The sequence below is a fragment of the Panthera uncia genome, assembly GCF_023721935.1.
Source record: "Panthera uncia isolate 11264 chromosome A3 unlocalized genomic scaffold, Puncia_PCG_1.0 HiC_scaffold_11, whole genome shotgun sequence".
In the NCBI taxonomy this organism is placed as follows: domain Eukaryota; kingdom Metazoa; phylum Chordata; class Mammalia; order Carnivora; family Felidae; genus Panthera; species Panthera uncia.
The window spans coordinates 11,426,735-11,442,827 of record NW_026057578.1 but is presented as its reverse complement, the minus strand read 5'-3'; the positions used below and the strand labels follow the sequence as shown (position 1 = coordinate 11,442,827).

The following is a 16,093-nucleotide window of genomic DNA, read 5'->3' as shown; positions in this document are numbered from 1 at the left end:
ATATATATATAAAACTAAAACAAGTCCATTAGGATGAGCCCTTGGACTGGTATCCTTATAAGAGGAGGAAATTGAGACACACAAAGGAAAACAGGGATGCTCGAGTGCATGGAGAAGAGACCTTGTGAGGACACGGCGGGAGGGCAGCCATCTGCAAGCCAAGGGGAGAGGTCTCGGAAGAACGAGACCAGTTGACACCTTGATCTTGGACTTCTAGCCTCCTGGGCTAAATCCTGTTGTGTAAGCCATCCAGTGTGTGGCACTTTGTTATGGCAACCCCAGTAAACTAATACGGATGCTCGCTGACGTTTTAAGAAGCTTAAGAAAGTTGGAAAGGTTAGAGACCAAGATGGTAACAGTGGTTATCTTTAGGTGCAAAGGATTATGGGCGACTCCCCTCCTTTTCTAGATTTTCTGTTTTTAAATCATTTTACTTTATTCATCATGATGACTGTATTCTTTAATCCCCATCCCCATTTCTTCTACCATGATCTTGATATTTACAAAATAAAACATTTAAGGAACTATGCCAGCTATACTCCAGACAAGGTTCTACAACTGGGCTTCGGCATCTGTTATTCCCTCTGCTTGGAACATCTGTCTCCAGATACCCGTCAAGCTCCCTTAACTTCTCAGGGCTTAAGCTGTATGACCCCTGACTGCAATAAGGAACAAGGATCCTCTGAGACTAGGAATCTCATTTAATAGTATTTCCTAAGTGAGTAATTTTAAGTAAATAGTCCATGTTTTTTTTAATATTAAAACCTGTTCAGGCCAAATGAACAATGGCAAAGTACAACAGCTTCCATAGCTATTAATGAAGGGAAGCTACACGTGTGACCTCTATTTTAAGTTGCTCTTTTTGGCAAGATGAAAAATGTGCCTTCTTGTGTCCGGTTATTTAAATCAGGCTGGGTTAGGGGCGCCTGGGTGGCTCAGTCGGTTATGCGGCCGACTTCGGCTCAGGGCGTGATCTCGCGGTCCGTGAGTTCGAACCCCGCGTCGGGCTCTGTGCTGACAGCTCAGAGCCTGGAGCCTGTTTCAGGTTCTGTGTCTCCCTCTCTCTGACCCACCCCCGTTCATGCTCTGTCTCTGTCTCAAAAAAAATAAAGGTTAAAAAATAAATAAATAAATCAGGCTGGATTAACTATTTCTGGTATGACTATTTCTCTTGTAAATGTTAGCAAAACTTTATGGCTGGAAACGTCACCCCTTCATTAACAACTAGGTCTGATTAGGGACTCCTAAATGTTGCAAGCTCATTACATTAGTTTCAAACAGATAGTGAATTCGAGTTATATTTTTCACATGTTTGATATCTACTTGTGAAATAGGGAAAACTATCATATTGGTTAATCCTATACTTCCAACAGCCGTTTTCTACTGGATCAGACAATTCAGTTAAAGCCCACATACACAACTGAACCAAACAAATAAGGAATCAGGTTAGCATTTGGAGCAGTGATGGAGTTCCACATAGGACGGTGCAATTTGTGGGTACTGCAGTACTGATATTATAGGATCATTCAACTTGCTTCAAGTTATAAATCAGGCATCAGAAACAGTTTAAAAAACCAAAACTTTATATTGGCCAGTATCTTTTAGGTAGTCAAAAAACATTCCAAGTGGGAGCTGGAATATACATAGAAACATGGGAAAACTGCCCTACGTGCTGATTAATGACAATAAGCATTCATTCCATCTGAACAGTAGTTCACAAACTTTTCTGGTCTCAAGACCCCTTTATATACTCTCTTAAAAATCACTGAAGACTTCAAAGAGCCTCTGTTTACGTGGGTTATAGCTACTGATATTTGCCAAATTAGAAATTACAACTGAGAGGGGTGCCTGGTGGCTCAGGTCAGTTAAGCATCCGACTCCTGATTTCTGCTCAGGTTGGTGGGATTGCTCTGACAGCGAGCGCCAAGCCTGCTGGGGATTGTTTCTCTCTGCCCCTCCCCCAGTTACACACATTCTCTCTCTCAAAATAAACAAACTTATAAAAAAATAAAACTGAAAAATTTTTTAAAAACTCATTTACAACTAAGCACAACAAACCATCATGTGTTGAGATAAATAACATATCTTATGAAAGAACTACACTTTTTTTTTTTTTTTTACATTTTTTTTTTTTTTTTTTGGGACAGAGAGAGACAGAGCATGAACGGGGGAGGGGCAGAGTGAGAGGGAGACACAGAATCGGAAACAGGCTCCAGGCTCCGAGCCATCAGCCCAGAGCCTGACGCGGGGCTCGAACTCACGGACCGCGAGATCGTGACCTGGCTGAAGTCGGACGCTTAACCGACTGCGCCACCCAGGCGCCCCAAGAACTACACTTTCCAAAGAACAAAAGAAAATTAGTGAGAAGAGTGGTATGGCTTTACAAATTCTCTTTAATGGCTGGCTTAAAACGGGAGTATTAAGAACTCAGGTGAGCTGGAAAATACATGTCTGTCTAAAGGGCGCAGTCACTCCTTTGCTCTGGCCAAGTATCTGTCGGTCCGATTCAGCTTATGGACCACCATTTTACAACATTTGGGGGTCACCTAATTGTTCTCAAGAATCTCTTTGATCCTGGGGCGCCTGGGTGGCTCCATCAGTTGAGCATCCGTCCGACTCTTGATTTCGCCTTAGGTCACGATCTCACAGTTTCATGAGTTCGAGCCCCACGTCAGGCTCTGCGATGCTTGGGCTCTTAAACTGACAACACGGAGCCTGCTCTCTGCCCCTTCCCTGCTCCCACTCTCTCTTTCTCAAAAATAAATAATACGTAACTTAAAAAAAGTCTCTCTGATCTTTAACATCCTGGACTTAGCTGAGAGAATACTTTAAACCCTTTCTTTTGTCAGAAGGGTGAGATTGATCAACACTGGGCGAATCTGGCACCGGCGGGTGCAGTGCTCTTTTGACCTTTATTTAGCTAAATATTGAAGAGTTTAAGTCCACAAACTGTTACCTTGAATTTATTTTACTAAGACATAAACTTTTATTTTCACTCAAGAGCTGACTAAAAGCAGAGTTTGGGGAATAACGACAGCTAGAAGAAATCAGAAATTATAAAACTATGGAGTGGTTCATTTAGTTTTTCTGATATTTAAACAGCAGGGGCTGATTAGCACCCGGTTAGCTGGTTTACTAAACTCTACTCGGTAAGGCACCATTTGGGGTTCACCATGTTTAACATGCGTAAAACTGAGCTCACTCCACACTTCAGGCAAAATATCCACACGTCTCAGGAGTGTAATTAAAAGTTTGCTAGGGGGAGTCTGGGTGGTTCAGTCAGTTACTCATCCGACTCTTGGGTTCAGGTCCTGATCTCACGGTTTGTGCGCCGTGGAGGGTGCAGAGCCTGCTTGGGATTCTCTCTCTCTCTTCTAGGCTTTTTACCTGGTTGTCAGAATTTCCTTATATATGAATGTCAGTAACATATATGTACACAACTTTCTTTGTGTGCAATAACACCCAACACTTATCCAATCCCACGCTAGACCTTTATGGCGACTATGAAAGAAAAACAGAAGTCTCCCAACTGGAGTATAAAGTCTCACTATGGAAACAAGATATACACAAAGTTCAATGAAACAGAACAGCATCAAAACTTTGTATATGTGCTGCCGAAGCGAGCACACAGCATCAAAACTTTGGATGACAGAAATATAACCTATCACAGAACAATGGTTTTATTCTGTTTTACCTCTGAGGGGTCCTAGGCCCCTCTGAATTTGATGAAAGCTAAAGAGGTGGGACGGAGAGGGACTGGACTTTATCCTCAGGAGCACCGGCAGGAGCTACAAGACTCTGAGTAGGACTAGAGATAAAGCGAATCTCCCGGGTAATGTTCAGGGTGGGCTGGGAAGGATCAGAGGCCAGGTGAGGGCTGTGCAACCATTAACCTCAGGATGCAGAGCCAGAAGCATTTGCTTGGAGTAAATATTGGGACAGAACATCTAGTCAACTTCTTATAGGCCCAGAGGGTGGGAAACAGAGGAATGTTAAGAGATTTAAGGCAGTGCATATAAATTTGCATGAGTATGGCCATAGTTCCCATTTTTACAACGTGACATAAAAACAGGCTTTGCATAAGAATTTGTTGATAAATCCAAAATTGGGGTGGGGGAGAGAATAAAAAGGTATGCAAACCCCATTTTATAAAAAATAAATACAGGGTGCCTGGGTGGCTCAGTTGGTTAAGAGTCGACTTTGGCTCAGGTCATGATCTTGCAGTTTGTGGGTTCGAGCCCCACACTGGGTTCTCTGCAACCAGTACGGAGCCCACTTTGGATCCTCTGTCTACCCTTCTGTCCGCCCCCCCCCCCCCCCCCCCTTCTGTGCTCTCTCTCTCTAATAAATAAATAAACTTAAAAAAAAAAAAAAGCACTAAGTCATCCATGCTTCCTTGCATGGTATAAATGACATAAATTATTTTTAGATGTCACAAGCATACAATCATGAGAATACCTGGTCTATCATTCTATTTGTTATTATTTTTAAAAAGATTTTGTTTTTAAGCAATCTCTACACCCAACGTGGGGCTCAAATTTACAACCCCAAGATCAAGAGTCGCATCCTCTAATGACTGAATCAGTTAGGCACCCCATACCATTCTTTTTTTTTTTTAATGTTTTATTTATTTTTGAGAGAGAAAGCACACACAAGCTGGGGAGGGGCACTGAGAGGGGGACACTGGACCCAAAGCAGACTCTGTGCTGATAGCAGACAGCCTGATGTGGGGCCTGAACTCAGGAACCATGAGATAATCAGGACCTGAGTTGAAGTCAAATGCTTAACCCACTGAGCCATCCAGGCGCCCCACATTCTATTTCCTAAATGCTCGTCAGAGCAATGGCTAAGTTATTTCCCACAAAAAAGAATCAGAGTGTACTCTAGAGAAAATCCTACGATCTTTCCACACAGGATTAAGAGCACAGATCTGGGATCAAGTGCAGATCAAGTCCACAGCTTCCTCGTAACCTTAGCTGTGCGACTTTACCAGTTACCTTGAGCCTTAGCAAAACGGGGATGCCGTCACTCTCTGCCTCTATGGGTGGCAAGGAAGAATCAGTGAGATAAAACCTGTAAAGCAGTGTGTGTAATATCTGGCGGAGTAATTTTTTTATCGAGTCACCGTCATTGGCACATTGTATCACAGATCATAAAATACAAAACAAACCCCCTCACTTGACTCCATATCCCTTCTAGTTACCATCACACTTCTTTGTTCCTTCTTAGCAAAAAACCTCAAAAAGGCTGTCCTGATTCCCTGTCTGCCATTCTTCGCCTTACTTGCACCCACTCCAATCAGCCCTTTCCACCTAGTCACCCACCGAAACCACTCTGGTCAGGGGCACCAGGAGCACCCTCTGGCCAAATTTTCAGCTCCCACCCCCACTTCCTGGAGCTCCAGTGGCAACTCCTGGGCTTCCCTGGGCCTCAGGTTCTCGTCCTACCTCACTGGCTGCTTGGCTGCACCTCCCTGACCTCCGAATACTGCCTGCCTGACCTCAGGGCAGAGCCCGTAGCCCTCTGCCTTTCCGTCTACTCTACTTAGCCATCCCCAAGCGATTTTACCCAGACCAAAGAGGCTGGAGACTTTCCAATTTACATTTCCAATAACAGCCTCCCTGACATCTCCGTTTAGATGGCTACTAAGACTCTAAAAACACTTCCAAACAGAACTTGCCTTGTACTCCTCAAAAAACACAAAAACGACCCACTCCTCAATCCCAGTATGTGGCACAAACATTTACCAGATTGCTCTGGCCAAAGATCTTGGAAGTCGAGATGAGAACTCTTTGCCTTACACCCTATACCCGACCCATTTCCAGATGTATTCCAAACGTGGCCCATTTTCACCATCTCCACTATGATCCCTGCAGTCCATGCCCTCTCCGCTTCCCAACTGGTTGCTCAGCCTACCTGGCCTGTACCTGCAGTCTAGTCTCCACAGTTAGCTTTTTAAAGTAAGTTCACTTCCATCACTCAGCCACCCCTCCAACTGGCCCAGCACACACCCTCCAGAGCACCACCTGCACCTCCTGCATCGTTTCCTGCCACCCCCTCCCTGGCCCCTCGTCCTCCTTCAGCCATACCACCCCTCTTTCGGTTCCTGAACAAATGGGCAACCTTACTTTCTGCTTTCGCACATGCTGTTCCCTCACCCTAGAATTCTCTGAACGGCCAGTGGGCTGGCCGGCTTATTCCTCACAAAGGTTGAGCTTCCCATTGCCTTATTTTGCCTCTTATTTAAAAAAATTATTTTTAACGTTTATTTATTTTTTGAGAGACAGAGACAGAGCGTGAGTGGGGGAGGGGCAGAGAGAGAGGGAGACACAGAATCCGAAGCAGGCTCCAGGCTCCGAGCTGTCAGCACAGAGCCCGACGCGGGGCTCGAACTCACGAGCTGTGAGACCATGACCTGCGCCAAAGTGGGACACTTAACAGACTGAGCTACCCAGGTGCCCCATCTTGCTTTTTTTTTCTTCACAGCACTTGTTACCACTTGACATTTTAAATATATTCATTTCTACTTCATTAGTGGTTTACTGTCTCTCCCCATCTGAACAAAAATAAGCTTCATGAGAGCACAGCTTCATCTCTTTGGTTCACGCCAAATCTCCAACCCCTCAAGGAGTGCCTTGCCAGAGTATGCACTCAAATGCTTGGTGAACGAATGAATGGGTGGCTGGGTGCTAGCAAGGGATCTTATTTCAGAATGAATGATGTTCGATGTCACAAAATCCTAACTCTGCAACTCTGTTTATTTCTGAAAATACAGCACAGAAACACTCATAGCACTATTAAAAGAAATTCTTGACATCATAAAGATTATCAAAGGGGCTGAGTATGGATTTTCAGTAGCCCAAGGCAAGTTACACATTGAATTCTGAATGATCTTGAGAAGAAATCGGAATCTTAAATTAGAAAACCAGGCAGTCTACAGAGGTCTTGTCAAGCACCCCTCTCTCACATACCTTTACCCTCACACAATGTCTGTGCCGGGCCTTTCCTTTTTCTTTACATTTTATTTTATTTCCTTTTTATTGTCTGACTCACTCTTGGAGCTTCTTGAGTTAGAGCTGTGACTCATTCAACCCTGCCTCCCCTGAATCTGTTATGTTACCTGTCCTATAATGGTACTTAATAAACATTTCCTGATTGGAGAAACAGCACCAACTCTTCCTTCCCCTTTTTGTTTGTTTATTTATTTATTATGAGAAAGAAGAGTGTCAGCAGGGGAGGGGCAGAGAGAGAGAGAGAGAGAGAGGGAGGGAGAGAGAGAGGGAGAGAGGGAGAGAGGGAGGGAGGGAGGGAGAGGGAGAGGGAGAGGGAGAGGGAGAGGGAGAGAGGGAGAGGGAGAGAGGGAGAGGGAGAGAGGGAGAGGGAGAGGGAGAGGGAATCCCAAGCAGGCTCTGCACTGTCAACGCAAAGTCCGATGTGGGGCTTGATCCCAAACTGGGAGTTCATGACCTGAGCCAAAATCAAGAGGTGGACGCTCAACCAACTGAGCCCCCAGGCAACCCAACTCTTCCTTTCCCACCGTAAACTCTAACATGGTCTATGTGGCCAAGACACTGAACACTGCTACCATGTAACGGAGATACCTAACGTCTTCTGAGATCATTAAAAATTGATAACTAGCTTTTTTAAATCAAGTATAATAGATACTTTCAGGGAAACCTACATTTTTTTAAATGAAGGAAAACTGGTTTTTTACCCAAACCACACAAGTCAAAGGATTCTTCACTACAAAATGAACTTTGTTTCAGAAAACATATATGAAAGCAAGTTACTGATATTCTAAACCATAGAAACTGTGTATGAAGTTATTACACCAGTATTTTCTACAAAGCAAGCACACTCAACTCCAAATGGCCTGACTATGCCCTAGTGCTAGAACTTCAGGGCCCATCCAGGGATATAAATCCAAATATTGGTGGAGTTCAGGGGTGCCTGACTGGCTCAGTCGGTAAACCATGTGACTCTTGATCCTGGGGCTGTGAGTTTGAGCCCCATGTTGGGTAGAGATTATTTAAAAATAAAATATTAAATAAATAAATAAATAAATGGATGGATGGACGGACCCTACAGACCTTGTGAGTGCACCAGTCATAAGTTAGGACTTCATCCCATCCCAAATGGAGAGTATAAGCTTAAAATTGTGATACACTAATTTTAACATAGGATTTCACTGAATATATTTAAATGTTTATTTATGTTTGAGAGACAGCACGAACAGGGAAGGGGCCCAGAAAGAGGAAGACAGAGGATCCCAAGCAGGCTCTGTGCTGTCAGCTCAAAGCCCGATGCAGGGCTTGAACTCATGAACTGTGAGATCATCACCTGAGCCAAAACCAACAATGGACACTTAACTGACTGAGCCACCCAGGTGCTTCTTCAGTGAATATATTTAAAAATTAAATCCACACATGCCAAAGAACTGAAGCATAACAGATCAGAAAAACTTAAGAATGCTCTAATATATGTTTAATTGCCATGGCTTTTGAATCTACGGAATCAACCTAAATCTTAAGATTCCTAATATCTGTGTGAATCTGACACCAAAAGACAGCTGGAGAAACAGCTTCAAGGGGCAATACAGAGGATGTAAAAATGAACTCTTAACTAATCTTAATAAACTATGAAAAAGTTAACATGAAGATGTTAAGATAACTTCACCAAGGTGCTAAAATGCCACAGTAATCCAAGATTTTTAAAAAGAAAATATTTGTTCCTGTTACTTCAGAATTCTTTCCAGAAGGATTTTTCCTGGATCTGTGTCAGTATCGAAAGTCAGCCAGTTATTCTCCCGGCTAAATATAAACTGAAAAGTCAGCAGCTGCAGGATATTACAAAGAAAATATGACAACCAGGTTGAAAAAGCATGAATATTTGATAGGGTTTTATACCATGTCATAGTAAAACATTTAATGCAGTAATATGAAACACAGCCACCTATTAAAATATTTGTGGTACGAAATGGATTTGAAGCCCTTTAAAACATCTTTTGGGAAAATCACGGCCACCAAGCAGCTGCTATTATACAACATGCAATCTTGGAAAACCCTGGCCTGACCAAGCCTCACAGGTTTCTCCTGAAAGTTGCCAGTTAAAACTGGTTTGGTTGCCTATTTTAAGAAGATAGTGAACTGAGCTAGGAGTCTGGTGCTGCTTCTGTCTTGGAAAATAAGGAGGCCTGGAAGGTGATGCACCAGCTTCAATGTTCCTGAAAAGTAGACAGAAAGTTGGCAGCGGGTAACTTTTATTCCTGAGCAACTGGCCAGTGCAGTCTGGCTCCCTAGTTAGTGCCTGCCCAGAGGAGGTGTTTTCTCTCCTCTACAGCAATGGTCCTCCGAGTATGGTCCCCAGCCCTGCAGCCTACACATCATCTGGGAACCCACTAGAAATGTAAATTCGCAGGCCCCATCCCAGAACACTACAACACACTACAGAACTCCTGGATCTGGGACTCTAAGGGTGGAGCCCAGCAACTGAACAAGCCATCCTGGTGATGTGGATGCACACTAGTTTAAGAACTGCCAATCCAGGGGAAGAAACAGTGGCGATCTATCTTTACAAAGTCCACACAATGGGACAACCGACAGCTGGTGACCTTGTGTTTCTCTGACACTAGGGTGGCCAGGGACAAGGACCAGATTTTCTGACAGGGGTGGAGACAAAGAATAAGATGTGGGAAGTGTGTCGGGACAGTTAGGGAAGGAGAGGACAGAGTTAAGTCTATGCTAAAGTCCCTTTAGAAATAGCAACTAATCAGGACAAGGGCTTTTCTTTTTGAAAAGCTGAAGAGTCAGTCACTTTTGCTTCTGTCTTACCAGACACACTGTTCCTCCAAAATCTGTCAAATTTACATATTGGCCACATCAAGGTGAGACCTTTGATTAATTCACTGCAACAGTCAACAAATATTTACCGAGCACCTACTATGTTAGGGAAAGGGACTATGCTGGGTGCCGAGGACATGGGAGCACGAGCAGGGGAGGGGCAGAGAGAGAGGGAGACACAGAATCCGAAGCAGGCTCCAGGCCCTGAGCTGTCGGCACAGAGCCCGACGTGAGGCTTGAAATCACGAACCACAAGATCATGACCTGAGTCGAAGTTGGACGTTTCACCCACTGAGCCACCCAGGTGCTCCAAGGTGAGTGCTTTAGAAGGACAGAGGAGACATGTGATAATGACTCAAAAGACTACACCGAATGGGGGTCGTTAGGGATGGCCTTTCTGGAGAGAGGAGACCTGAAGAACAAGAGGCAGCCAATCACGTGAAGATGTGGGGGCAGAGCATTCCCAAAGGGGTCGGACCAAGAGCAGAGGTGTGCGTGACACCGCATGAGGTCAGGGGGTGGGCCAGACCCAGATCACAGAGGGCCGTCTGCATCTCGGAAAAGAGAATGACGTGATTCTAAGCGCAGGGTGATTTGATTCTGAGGGCTTTCTGCAGGGGAGTGGCGGTTTCCGCTTTTGGTCTGCAAGAGTTCACGCGCCTCCTCTGGAGAATGGACTGGAAAAGGGCAAGACCGGAAGCTGGCTTCTGCAGTCTTCCAGGGGAGAGACAGATGGTCCTGGTTGGGCAAGAACGGCAACAGTAGAGACGGAGAGGAGGATCGGGCATCTCTTGTTGGGTTATACCTCCTGGACTTGTGATGGGTGGGTGGAAGGGTGAGGAAAGAACCCTACCTGAGGGCCGCGACTACCCACCCGTGAAAGACACTGGGCCGAGTCGGAAATGTCAACAGACCTGTGAGGGGCTGAAGGAATGTGAGATGCCTGGCTGGAGAGGAGGCAAAGGGGGCTGGAAGAATGAGAATGTGGCCGAGAGCACGCGCCCTGGAGCAGAACTGCCCCAGGCCCTGCACCCTAGCTCTACGCATCACTGGCTCTGCGCCCCAGGCAAGTCCCTTCCCCTCTCTGGGCCGATTTTCTCACCTTCAGGACAGACACGGGTCTCAAATTTCCGCCGGGAGGACTGAGATCATTTAATTTGACTGAACTGAAACCCGCGTCTAGCACACAGTCAGCCCCAGAAGTGCTCTTTCAAAAGAAGTCTGAAGGGCCTGCACGTGATGGAAGACAAAGTCCTGCTTCGTACGTGACACGAGGGGCCCCAAGCCCAGTGAGTATGAGGTACTGAGTATAAGGCACAAGAAAGAACGTCCTTAAAAGTGGACTCCACGCTCACAGGACAGCACGTTACCCAGAAGGGGACAAACAGTGGCCAGGGACCCTGCTGCTACAGCTGGCAGATCCTTCTCCTTAAAGCCCTTCCTCTTACCAAGATCAATGAAACACCCCAAGACCGAGGAAGGGCATACGCCCAACTCCACGCCTTTCCGTTTCTTTGCTAAGGTAGTGGAGAGGGTTGGGGAGGGCGGTGGAGCAAAACCCCGGGGCTCTGGTCTCAGTGCCACCGCTCAGCCACCCATCTCCCCCAGCAATGACGTGGGGACAGTGCTTTCCCTGCTTAGCCCATTAGGCTGTGGAGCATTGCATGAGATGACATAACAGGGAAGTCAAATTACCCGGAAAACTCTGAAGTATCTTAGTGTTAAACGTTTACTCCACCAAAGACACTGCTCTGTCCTTCAACTGGGGCCTTTCGGAATTAAACAGAGGATTCCCGACTTCACCTTTTGTATTCCACCTTCATCAAAGTACTGTAGCTACAGTTCAGGTGAGAGGGAAGGGGCAGGAGAGAGCGTGTGGTGGAGTGAAAAGCACGGTTCGAAAGTTCCCACGAAGGGGAACATCACAATCGTCACAATGAACCTTGGGAATCCCTGAAGAGAGCAACAGGTCGTACTGGCCCAACACAGCGCTTCCCCCCCACCAGCGGAGCGCGAGGCAGGTGAGCGGTTCTCCCGAACGCGGGGCCCACGCTGTACAAGAGGCAGGCGGCCACAAGCGGCACAAGACGTTCACGCAGCGAGACACAAGGGACCAAGCCCAAGTTCCCGGACTACAGGCTCTCATCTCCCACCTCCAGCTCTCTGGGAACACCCCTGAATGGAACGCAGGGCTCCTGAGCCCCCACTGCCCACATGGTCAAGTCTGCACATACGCTGAATGTGTAGAGGAGGCCACTCCAGCGAATGCAAACTTAAAACCACACCCCATCAGGGGTTACTCTTGGGGCACTCAGGTTTGCTGGGCAACTGTCAGGGAAGCCCGTGGGATGCTGGGTGAGACGAAGGGCCTGGCAGCCAAGGGCCTGAGGCCCCGCAATCCTGGCCACGGCGGAGGCAGTCACCCGCCACAGCACGGGCATCCTGAAGGAGTCTTGGGGGCTTTTCACAGTATCACCCTCTAGGGTCTGTGCAGAACTCACGCAGCGCAGAACCAAGGGAGATGCCAAGGTGCTGGACCAAAAGAAAACGAAGGGCAGCCCTTTACAGGAACTCACAGGCTTCCCAGCTGTTTCCTGGCAACGAGGGCACAGGTTCATCAGGTGGCTGGTTCTAAACCTAAGGAAGGCCTCGGGGCCCCTGACCAACCTGAGTGACTTCTCAGGGGTAGAGAGCAGAAGCCTGAACATTCGTTTTGGTTTAACCCAACTAAGGCCCTTCTGCCTCTACCCTCGGCACTCTGCACTCCTTCACTGCACAGGCCAGATTGTGTCGTTCCCCTCCTTTTAAGACTCGTTCGTTCATTCATTCATTCAGCAAACAGTTACTGAGGGCCTAATGCACACCATTCGCTCACTCGATGGCTTTCCTTCACACTTAATAAAATCCAAAGCTAGAGCTCTTCAACTCATCTCCTTAGCAAGCCTCTCTTGCACAGGAAGGCCTTTAAGCTGTTCTTTCAGGACACTGAGCTTGGTCCTGCCACGAGGCCTTTGCACTCACTGTCCCCGCCTCCCCCGCCTACGATGCACACCGTCGGGCTGGCTCCTGCCATCCCTTCTACCCGTTCAAATGCCATCTTCCCAGATCACCTCCCCACCTGCTCTTTATCACGTCGCACAGTTTCCTTCGTAGCGCCAGCTGCTATCTGAAACTGCCTTAATCATTATTTACTCCTTTGGCGGCTTTCTTCCCGACTAGAGTGGAAGCCCCTGAAGGCCAGGGGCTGTGTGCCTCTCACCCACCGCTCACAAGGGGACACAACAGGCCCTCGATAAACATCTGTTGAATAAACAGACAAAGGACTTTCGGGAAGCCCGTGATGGAGCACCTGGGAGCCTGCTCCTTGTCACCCAAACCATGCCAAGTGCTCTTGACATTAGGACAGCAGCCGACGAGGTCTGATGTGACTGCGGTAGCATTCGTGAAGCGATCATCCACTGGCAGGGCCTCAAGAAGTCAGACTCAAGTAGCTGCTAAGCCGGACTGTAGGTGGCCAATCTCAAGTGCCTGCACACAGGGCCGAGCTGCAAGGCAACCATAACGCTGGCTGCCACGGGCACGCGGGGCCCCCCACTTCCTAGCAAACTGACAGGGGTGCTATTCTGGTGCGAAGGTTCCCACAGCAGGCTGGCCTGACTCAGCCTCTCTCTTCTGTGGCAGGATCGTGCAAGACGAGTTGACTCAGCACTATTCCAGCTGAAACCAAACTCCAGGAAAAGGATGTGTGGTCTCCTCCCTCCCCCCCGGAGGACCCCACTGCTTAAAAGGACCCCACTGCTTTAAGTTTAAAAGGCAGCTTGTGACAGGTCACTTCGGTCTGAACCCCTGCAGCCAATCCCCTCCACGGCCACTGCAACAGACAAGGATGGCTCCCTGGGACACTGGAGGCGCGTCGCCCCGGAAAGATGGGACTCCCGTCGCCCTGTTCCCTTTAGGTCACCTCCCCTGACAGTGCTGATGCTGTGGCCTTAGCTAGCCAGAGGATTTCAGTAGCCGGGCTGGCGGCCCTGCCTGCTTCATCAGACGTCACCCGTCGTCCCCGCACTTGAGAGGACCTCCTTGGCCGACAGGTACAGCCGCCTCTCCATAAGGGGGACACTGAGTCTTCCCCCAAGTCCTGCACTTCTGGATTCTCTCTTACCTTATCAGCGTCTCTGGGGGACCTCCCCCAGCTAATCCTCACCCTACCTCCTCAAGAAGGCCATCTGAGTCCATCCCCTGATGCCCATTTGCGGAACGTTAACTCGGAAACGGACTCTTCGTGATCTGATCCTCTGGCCCATCTAAAGAGTGTAGAACAGCGAATCCGGTCTCAAAATAAATGCTGCTTCCCTCTACCTACACGAGACTGGGAGCACCCCCCCTCCTCCAAAGTACAGCCCCCTTATTCCCTCTGCTGCATCCTGGAGATGGGGATTTGCTCAGCTTGCCTGCCCCAGTCACCCAGACTTCTCATTTCGCTTGTCCCTCTCCCCATACCCATCCACTCAACAGGGAACTGCTGAGCGGAACCCACTTATCTTTTCCCAACGCCCAAAGGAGTGGAACGGAGTGACCGTCTCCGTAAAACAGGCACTGCTAGGGCATGCTTCCCTCACCCAAGAGAGGAGATTTTTCTTTTCGGAGAGAAACATCTCTGAACTTTCCCCCACCCTCAACCATCGCATGTGGCTTCCCTCGGTGGACCTCCCGCACCGAACAGGTACCCCCAGGGCGTCCAATTCACCCAATGTCGAAAGTTTCCACCGCTGCCCCACTCAGAGCTTGGCTCCTAAAACCTAACATGTCTCCTCAAAGAAAAGCCCGATAACGATGGGGTCGTTCCCCTTTGGAATCTGAGAGATCGTTTTCCCTTCTCACTTCGCCAGTCCTGATGCCCTTAATCCCCCCCGCTCCGCCAAAACCAGCCACGCCAAGACGCCCCCTTTCCAAGCGACATAGAGATTTCCTCGGCTAACCCCATCCCCCAAACTAACGCTGGAGCCGTCCCCTTAACCAATGGAGGATCCTCGGTCACCCCCTTGAGATCGCTTTCTCCTTCCATCCGTCCTAAGGGGTTCTCTGAAGTCCCCGCCAAACGGACATCCCAAGGATGGCCACCCCCTCACTCGGACCTCCATCACCCGGTAAAGGATTCTCATCCATTTAGGGGCGCTTCCTTATCCTCTAGGGGACCCCTGGATCTCCCCCAGAGCCGCCAGCCTCGTCTCCTCAGGAGTGCCTCTGGGCTCGCCCCTCGATAGCTCCGGCCGCTCAGCATTGCCTTGGGGCCGGGTCCTTCCTCCCAACAGGGCCCTCACGCCGCCCGGGGAAGCCTGTGAGCCCCGCCGCGCCGCCCACAGGCCCCTCAGGCCCCCGCCCGTGCTTCCGGCCACCGCCTGCTCCTCCTCCCCACTCTGGCCGCCAGGGTCGCCGCCGCGGAGCCCAGCGGACAGAGGCAGCGCAGAGGCCCTGGTCCCGCAGCTAGGGCCTTTGCGGGTCCCCAGTCCCTGGCCCAAGCCCGCGCCCCCTCGGCAGGCCGGGTCCGGCGCCCCAGCTCACCCGAGCCCGTGGTGGCTGCCATCTTGCGTCGCTGTCGCTCGAAGGCCGGCCCCTTCTTCACCCCCCACCCGTTTCCCCGGGCCCTTCTGCGCAGGCGTCCGCGCCTGCGCAGACGACACCGCTGACGCCCGCTACGCCGACTGCGCGACCCGTTGCCGGGAAGGTTTTTTTCCCTGCCTTTTCAGAGGGAGGAAACATGATTTGTGTGCGGGAGGGCCCAGCAACCTGCATGTCCCTCCCGGCTCGGGTGCGAGGGAGTTATTGAGGTGCTTGGTGAGAAGGGCGGGGGTGATCGGACTTGGGAGGACTCGATTATGAAAGATACAGAAGAAAAGAAACCTTAAAAAAAGTTACCTATTTCGCTGCGAGCGTTTTCCTATCTAGCCGGAGCCTCACAATATTTCTACCAGGTCGGGATTAATGTGAAAAATGAAGCTGAGGAGGGTTAAGCGATTTATCACAATTTAGCAGTTAAGTGACTAAGTCTGAATTTGAACCCAGGCCAGAAATGTCTTGCTTCCAGGATCCATGCTCCCTGGCCAGAGAATGTTTGGGGGCATTAAGTTGTCAGAGAAAGCATTCACTCATTCATTCATTCACTTATCAATCCATTTATTCATCCAAAGAAATATTTACTAAGAACAACTATGTGCTAGGCGCTGTGCTAGGTTGTGGGAACGGATACATACCCC

General features: G+C 48.7%; 1 protein-coding gene across 4 annotated transcripts in view; it reads right to left on the bottom strand.

The window, feature by feature from the left end:
- Window positions 1-15,483, bottom strand: part of UBE2V1 (ubiquitin conjugating enzyme E2 V1) — a 34,768-nt gene extending 19,285 nt beyond the window's left edge. The window contains exons 1-2 of one of the 4 annotated variants that reach the window (XM_049649887.1): window positions 15,402-15,416; window positions 14,049-14,143 (exon numbers count right to left, since the gene is read on the bottom strand). In XM_049649887.1, coding sequence (XP_049505844.1) covers window positions 14,049-14,075 — 27 coding nt within the window. In that variant the 5' untranslated portion in view covers window positions 14,076-14,143; window positions 15,402-15,416. Of the gene's footprint in view, window positions 1-14,048; window positions 14,144-14,974; window positions 15,174-15,401 lie in introns of those variants that run through there. The other 3 variants (XM_049649883.1, XM_049649886.1, XM_049649885.1) reach the window with 3 other exon arrangements.
- Between the last annotated feature and the right edge of the window lie 610 nt (window positions 15,484-16,093).